Below are 8,755 nucleotides of genomic sequence, written 5' to 3'. Positions count from 1 at the left end.
TTGTGTGGCCAGCTCAGCCCACCAGGGGGCAGGCAGGCCAGCATGTGGTGCTGCGGGATTGAACCGAGGTCTCTGTGCTTTGCTTGAGCTTAGCTTGTTATAAGTAGGTGCTTTAGGCCACTGAGCCATCTCACCAGCCCCACACTTTCTTTTTAATATAACCACTTACCTACCTACTCATTCTCATTTTTTCAAGCAACACATTTACTAATGTACAAAAAGTAAATCATTTGCATGGTGTAATTTTCTCTTTACTACTGATAGCCAAATGACTTAACTGCAACTTACAACAACTTTAGAAAAATTAGGAAAAGCATAAGGAAGCTAGATTTCTTTCTTTTTTTCAGGACAGGGTCTTTGTAATTCAGTCTGGCCTCAAACTTGTGGCAATTATCCTGCCTTACCTTCCCAAGCACTGGGATTACAGGCACACACCACCATGTCTAGGCAAAGAAGCTAGATTTTGAAATGATTTGTAAAGATAAACTACCACTTACTCATGAATGGATTAAGAAAGATCAACAGAATCTATGATAAGAAGCAGAATTCTGGAAGAAAGAATGGTAGTGATATTCATTAATAAGTAGGAGAGAGGAAAGATGTAAGATAAAGGAAGTATCAATTAAAGTCCCTAAGGCAGTAGGGAATGGAATTCAAAGCAGCATGTTTCAATAGAGGAAAAAGGAACATATCTGCACAAAATATCAAAGGGTACATACATTTTCTATGCACATAAATTTATTCTTCTACAACTGGCAAGTTAGAGACGTTTACATGCATCTGAATATTGAAATTTTAACAATAGTGTTCCCTGTGGGATGGGCTCATGGCCTATCATTTTACTAATCTCTTCTATATTCTCTGAATTTTCTATAATAAACATATAACTATTTTTAAGTATCTTTGTCCTCTGCATTACAGGTCACGATTAACACAGAAAATTTAGAAAACAAAGCAGAGAAGAAAAAATAATACCCATAATCTCTCAATGAATTGCTCTCAGGTTAAAAAAGTAAGTATGAGTTACATTATTGAACATTTTCTCAGAAAAAAGAACATTAATGGGAATACTGAACTAGAATAATCAAAACTCTGTAGCATGAAACAAAGAGAGGAGTCTAGTTTCTATTTCTAATTAAAAAGGGAGAAGTCATATATTTGGGGCTTATTAATTTAAAGCTAAATTTTTAATAATGTCTTCCTTATTGGCTATAACTATTTTTGCTTTATGAGTATTAACTTAATTATAACTAGCATCTATTAATTCAGTCTTCCTGCTAACAATATTAAAAAAAGAAAAATTTTAAATAGAGGCTTACAGTTGTGGTAAATTTGGCCTAACAAAGGGATCATTTTCTGCTCCGTTGACTGCTTTGTTTTTTCTTTGTTTTGGTTCAGAATTGGTAGAAGGTGCCTGAGAATTATTAGCTGTGGGAGGTTTGCGTTTGGCTAGAAGTTTTCTTTGTCTTTCAATATCTTCCCTTTGCTGATTCACCCACTCTTGTTGCCTGTGTAAAAACGAGCAAGTAAAAACCATATTAAGATTCCATTACTTTTCACAGTTACAACATGAAAAAATAAAATCTAAGAAAACATGGAAAAAAATCACTTAATATAAATTTGTAACCTCTTGGTATTTTTCTTGAGAGAAAACTAATACTCATTTTTCAGGTATCATCTGAAACAGTCATGAGGTATTCTCTAGACTCCTGAAGTAGGGAAAGGCATGTTTTCATATATAAGCTCATGGTACCTTGTTTCTACCTCCACCTTTCTAACAAATATCATCCATAAATATCTCATAACAATGTGTCAGATTACCTACATCACTCCACAAGAGACTGAATCTATTTTGTCTATTACTTAGCATTGTGATCAACATATACTGGTTGTGCTTAATAAATAATAATAAAAAAGCAATATACTAACATGAAGTATACTTCATCACTTTGTATTTGCAGACAAGCTTATAAAAAGATAATACAGAAAGTATCATTCTAAATTTTTTTTTTCACATTTATCTGTTAAATTCTGGGAATGAGCAGCTGATATTTTGCAATGAAACAAAAATTTATCTTAATCTTAACAATTTAAGGGGAAAAAATTTTAGTAATTTAAGCAAAATGGAATAAGAAATAGCAAGAAAAATAAGCACAAATTTGGAAAAACAACAAGCAATTAATAAATGTAAAGTCATTAATATCTCCCATTCAAGAATCTAAAACAATTTTCTAAAGAGTCACTAATTCTAAAAACTAATAGATATTGTACCTAATATCATACAAGAGTTTATTTTACATTTATTCTAGTCGTAACTATGTCCATTTTAGGTCAGCTCACCATGTGAAGAAAGTTGTTTTTTGTTTTTGCTTTTATTTTGAGACAAGGTCTCATATAATCCAGGCTGACCCTGAACTCACTATATAACCCATGCTGGCCTGGAACTTACGATCTTCCTGCCTCAGCCTCCTGAGTGCTGGGGGATTATAGGCATGTGCAACCATGCCTAGCTGAAGAAAGATTTTTTTAAGACCAGATATGGTTATGCTATTTAGATTTAGAGCAAGTCAAATGTTTTATCCATGCCTACCTCTACCTTTAAACCAGCAACTACACAGTACCTACTCTGCTGCTGCAGAAGTGGCCTTGCTACATTCCTTCTCCTGTAGTTGTAGTGAAGAGATAGAAGAACATGACAGCAAAGAAGCAAGAACTGATGCAAAACAACAAAAAGTTATATAAAAAGTTCAAGAATAGAAAAATGAGCATAAGATTTTAATAGTTTATACTGGAAAGGAGGAAAAATAATTTCAATTATTAAAAGGGCAAATTTCTTAGTTCGGTGCTCAATTACTTCCCCCTCCATGTTAAAGCTATTTTAGAATAAAATCAAGATTCTTACTATCTGGATAAACAGGTTTATGAAATCCTAACTGAAAATAAAGAATTAACAAAATGAATATGTAGCTAGTACTTGATTATAATATGTAATAATCACCCACTTCAGAGATTAATAGGATTTTTTTTTTTTTTGTAGAACCGGGGATTGAACTCAGGCCCTTGGGCTTATTCTACTGAGCCATCTCCCCAGTCCCTCCCTTAGATTAATTTTTAAAATATGATTTTTATGTATTAATTTCTTTTCATCTTCCAACCACTTTCACTTATATCACTGATTATAAACAGTGTGACATAATATATGTAACAACGTAATTTAGTCCACTAAATGCTTATTAGTGGTATTTAAAACATGCAACTAATTTTTATTTTCTTTGTTAGCGTAATAAAGTAACTACTGGCAAAATTAATATTTTTGACCATGCACATTAAATTACACAACCCTTTATTTCTTACAGAACAATTGCATCTCTGGAATTAGTAGCAGAGGTCCCTGCTCACAAAACACTAAAAATAATGATTTCTACCTCAAATCCATTTCTGTATCCCTATTTTTAGTCAGTATTTTAGCTGTAGCATAATCACCTATTATCTGAGTATCTCTCCATTTTAGCGATCTATAATTCATTCCCTTTCCAATATCACTTCTACACTTTTTTTTTTTTTTTTTCCGGAACCAGAGATTGAACTCAGACCCTTGCATTCGCCAGGCAAGGACTTATTCTACTGAGCCATCTCCCTGGCCCCTACACTGTCTTAAAGAGTCTCATTCTACAACTCAACTCTGATCATACATAACATGTAAGCCTTTAACATTTTCATTATTTACAGAATTAAAACCGAAAGTGCTAAATATTCCAAAGACATTGTCCTTCATTATAGCATACAAAACTGAGCATGGTTATACTAAACAAAAGATCAATAAATCTGCTCTAGTTGGTCTGTGGTAAGACTTGAAAAATAATGTCTGATGCCCAAATGTTAATGTAATACTACATGAAATAAACTTTGCCTGTTTTCCAAATGGGACTGACTGGAAAACATAATGTAGACAATGGTACTACTCCTGCTTTAACAAGTATTCCAGCAAGGAAAATAAGTAAGTAATAGCATTAAGTTCTGTTCTTTTAAAATACATAAACCACCAACTTATCCTTACTTGTCACTAGCAATACTCAAGGTAATATAACAGTGATTTATTTGTTTTAAAGTTACCTTTAAAATACTGCAGTCACATGATCAATTCCAATAATGAGTTACTGTATTTGATGCAAAGATAAAAGGTCTTTCCCTTAGTGTGGAGAGCAGGGAAAACCTGACACTTGAGTACTAACACTTAAGGTTGAGAACAGGAAAGAGTAAAAGGCCAGGCATGTTGCATGTGTCTGCAGTCTCCCCGCTCACAGGCATGGGGCAGGAGGTTCACTTAAGTCTAGGAATTTGAGACTAGTTTGGGCAATATAGGAAGATCCCACCTCAAAAAAGTAGAAAAATTTCAGGCAATATATAGTCAGAGCTAGTGAATATAAAATTGTCAGCAATTTTCCTTCCAAAATAACTTTATGGCTAAAGGGTCAGTTTATACTTTGGAAAGTCAGATTTAGACTAATATATCCCATAGGTGAATGTTAATTTTCAAATAGTCTGCTACAGCTGAACTTGTAATGCTTGTTTCATATTCTTTTCAAATGTGCTAAGTTCTATGATTTCAAATAAGATGTTGAACATAAACTGCAAATTTATAATCCTTTAAAGTAATACAAACACAAAGGAATGCTAAATTTTTAAATGCAAGAATGACTAACTTCACAAGATTCTGAAATGCAAAGCCATCTGTCCATTGTTCAGTAAATGATGCACCATGTCTAACTGTTGTAAAGTGCCCCAGGCGTAATCTATCTTGCATACTTTTCTCTCTGCTTGACAGTTTTTCTTGTGTGCTCTGAAAAAGGACAAGAAAAAAAAACTTTCAGTTTTATTCATCTAAATTTGACAGTGCACAAGGCAAAATAGGCTAGTGAAAAGAAATTTTAGTGAACTTTGTTTGACCTTACCTTTTTTTTTTAACCTTACCTTCTCAATAAGAAGTTTCTTGCTCATTGATATGCACTTATTTAATCTCTCTTTGTATTTTTCAAGTAATTTTTGTTGATCATCTATTTGTCGTCTGAGATCACAGTTAGCCTATAACATAAGCAGGAAATGCAAAAGATCTAGAATTTGTGTATGTGCAAAGCTTAAAAATACTTTTAGTCTTATCAGTAAGTTATATAGAGAAGAGATTATTATTAAATATTTGACTCTTACATTTAAAAAGCCTACATAACTTAGGGCTAATATCATTAAATTTTATATAACTGTGGAAAGTACATGAAGTTTAGATGTATGTACTTTATACATTCAAATCAACCAAAATGTCCTCCAAAAGTCTCAAGTTTACTGGTAGGGCCTGATTAGAGTTGGCAGGTCACTAAAAAAGTACTTTCTGTGTCTGTCCCCTTCCTCCCTCCCTCCCATCCTCTCTCTCTGCTTCCTGGCCACCATGATGTGAAGTTTTCTTCCACTTGTACTTTCACAATATGCTTTCTCCTTGGAGCTGGCCAATCGCATACTAAACCCACAGAATGCCCCCCACCCAACCCATACTTCCCTTCCTTTAAATTGCAGGTGTTGAGAATTTTATTCCAAGAATAGGAATGCTGAGTAGTACTAAAAATTGATGTCAGATGTAGAGTTGTTGTGACTACCTATACCTAATGGTGAGGTGTTTGTATGTGTGTGTTTTTTTTGTATTTAGTACAGAGTCTACAGGGTCTCACTATTTGGATCTAACTCTTAGTGAATCTTCTGTTTACAGCCTCCCAAGTGCTGGGATTACAGGTGTATGTCACCACAGCCAGTCTGTATCCTGGGGGCGGGGCCAGTATGGCTTGGTCTTATAGGGTATGGGGCTGGTGTGGCATATGGTGCCGCGAATTGAACCCCTCCAACCCAGTTTATGTTGTGTTTAATTTTCATTTTATAGGGATTCACAGTTAAAGAGTTTGCCTTGAGCCTCACAGGAGAATCTGAACTTTTCAGCAATGTTGGAATTAAGACTTTGTCAACTCTTTTTTTTTTTTTTGCAGAACCAAGGATTAAACTCAGGCCCTTGCGCTTGCCAGGGAAGCACTTATTCTACTGAGCCATCTCCCTGGCCCCTTTGTCAACTCTTAAGAAATGGGATAAAATGCATTTTACACAATGAAATGCATATTAGTCTTTGGGGTGGGGGAGGAGTGGAATGTAATGGTGCAAATTTAAATTATTCCTCAAAAGTCTCATTTTCGGAGGTGCCATCTGGTAGGAGTGGGCTTTTCAACTGGAGCATAATGTGGAAGGGAGTAGTTTTGCTCCCCATCCTCTCTCCACTTTCTGTCTCCTATGACATGAGCAGCTTGAGTTCTCTGTCATGAGCTCTCACCATATGGTTCTCACCTGGGAGCCTGGTGCCTGTGGCTGAACCCATGGAAATCGTGAGCCAAAACAAACCTCACCTAAGTTGCAGGTAGTGGGTATTTTGTCCCACCTATGAGAAAGCTGAGTAACATGGTTATCTAGATCTAAGTACAGTTTTTAAATTTCTAATTTTCTCCATTTAACTATTGGATGATACTACAACTTGCCTATCCACTAATTACCTGCACCATTCTTCCTTGGCAATAGGATACAACTCTGTTCACTTTGTACAGAGCAGTGTGCTCAGAGAAGATGCATCTCTCTAATCTCAGATAAATCTGATTAGTAAAATGGTAAGAGAATAATCTGGAGGTTTTGCTGAAATGTAAAAATTGAGTGTTCTGAGTCAAGTGGTCTGGGAAAGAGCTTAAGAATTTCCATGTCTAACAAGTTTTCTAATAATGCTGAAGCTTCTGGTATGAAGATCATATTTTGAGAACACAGGGCTAAGGAAATCATAATAGAAGCTAAAAGACAGTGGCATATCTTGAAAATACAGGGAGAAAATAACTATGAATCTAAAATTACATACTCAAAAAAATGTTTTTTCAAGGAAGAAAAAATGGAATTTTGCAACAGTAGATCTTCATAATCACATGTAATTCAAACAAAACTGCCACAAATTATGGCATATGATATGTATATATGTAACTTGAAAACTCAATCTAAAATTTTTTAGATTGCAAAAGACCAAAAATAGTTAAAATTAAGAGATATCTGTTCAACATATATCAAGACATCAAGAACTATGATGGTAATGCCCCTCTTATGCAACAATCCGGCATTTTATTTTGAACATCTATCTAACTTAACAACTACATTTCCCAATTTTCTTTGCAGCCATGTAATGATGGTTAATGAAATTTAAGCAAAAGAAGTTCAACAGGATATTCAAAAAGACTACAGAGTTGTAGATTTTATTCTTCTCTATTTCTGCTTTCCATTTACAACAGAAAGGGTAACTATGACTAATACATCCTATTTTGGACTTTGATATGACCTTCAAGATGGAAGCCATACATAAAGGAGGAGGAAGCAGAACAACTGAAGGAGCTAAGATCCCATATGACAACTGATGGGCAACCATATATGGGCTACCTTCTCTGTTCCTTTAAAGTGTTCTTGAAAGTGTTGTTTATATTTTCTGTTACTAACAAAGATGACTGCTAGCTGATAAAAATATGCTACAGTACCCATGTAGTGACACACAAGGAGAATAATGTAACATAATATAGAATATTAAATAGAGCCACTTACATATAAAAACAAGGTTTTCTATCAGAAAAAGAATGGACTATTAAGTGGGGTCAGACATACATTATCAACATGGACAGAAATAAAATGAAGCCCCACTCTATACCATATTCAAAAGCTACTTGTAGTAAGATTAACAACTTATAATTGAAAGATAAGACTAAAACCTTTCAAAAGAAAACAAAATATGTTTAGGATCTTAAAGATTCTTTTTTTTTTTTTTTTTTGCGGAACCGGGAATTGAACTCAGGCCCTTGTGCTTGCCAGGGAAGCACTTATTCCACTGAGCCATCTCCCTGGCCCTCTTAAAGATTCTTAATTGTTTTGGTATATAATAATAATTTAGGATAATCATTATATGTATCTAAAATGTAACAATAAAAATAAAATAAAATGTAATAATAAAATCTCATTTTAAGGCTGGCAGGATAGCTCAGTAAACTGAAGTGCCTGCTTAGGCAGAGTGCAGTGGTCCGGGTTCAATTCCTGGCATGTCATGCTGGACCTGTGTCTGGGGCTCACTGAGCCAGCGATTGAAACTGAGCATGGTGATCTGTGCCTATAATCCCAGCACTGGGGAGGCTAAAAATAGGAGAATCACTACGAGTCAGATCTACATAGTAAGACCTATACTAAATGCAAAAAAAACCCCAAAAAACAAAAAGCCATAAAAACTCATTTTAAAAAATGATGAGCATAAACAGATCTTGAAAATATAACAAATCACACAGGAGAAAAATTAAGAATAAACAAACTATCAATAAGAAAGATATTTAATGACAAAAACTGAAAATGTATCTAACCATTAAAAGTTAGCATGATGTACTAAAAAGACAATTCACAAAAATGACAAAAAAACTGATTGACATGACCAACCAAAACTTGGCATAAAAGTCATAAAACAAATTTTGAAAATTGGCCCCCAAAAATCTCCCAATCAACTATTTCACAAAAAACCCTCAAATAGCTAATATTTTAAAAGGTGCTCAAAGCCAACTAGAAAATAAAGAATATATACGATTTAAAAAAACTATGTTGGGCCTGGGAGATGGCTCAGTGGAATAAGTGCTTCCCTGGCAAGCACAAGGGCCTGAATTCAATCCCC

The 8,755-nt window shown here is 34.5% G+C and overlaps 1 protein-coding gene across 1 annotated transcript in view; it reads right to left on the bottom strand.

Moving 5' to 3' along the window:
* The window catches only part of LOC101592694 (serine/threonine-protein kinase tousled-like 1), a 68,040-nt gene that overhangs the window by 40,461 nt on the left and 18,824 nt on the right, over positions 1-8,755 (bottom strand). Inside the window, exons 2-4 of the mRNA XM_023719172.1 lie at positions 4,972-5,082; positions 4,704-4,840; positions 1,320-1,508 (exon numbers count right to left, since the gene is read on the bottom strand). Coding sequence (XP_023574940.1) covers positions 1,320-1,508; positions 4,704-4,840; positions 4,972-5,082 — 437 coding nt within the window. The remainder of the gene's footprint in view (positions 1-1,319; positions 1,509-4,703; positions 4,841-4,971; positions 5,083-8,755) is intronic.

This window comes from Octodon degus, unplaced genomic scaffold (assembly GCF_000260255.1).
Source record: "Octodon degus isolate 3935 unplaced genomic scaffold, OctDeg1.0 scaffold00065, whole genome shotgun sequence".
Lineage (NCBI taxonomy): Eukaryota > Metazoa > Chordata > Mammalia > Rodentia > Octodontidae > Octodon > Octodon degus.
The sequence above is the reverse complement of the archived record's forward strand: the minus strand, read 5'-3'. Positions and strand labels throughout refer to the sequence as shown.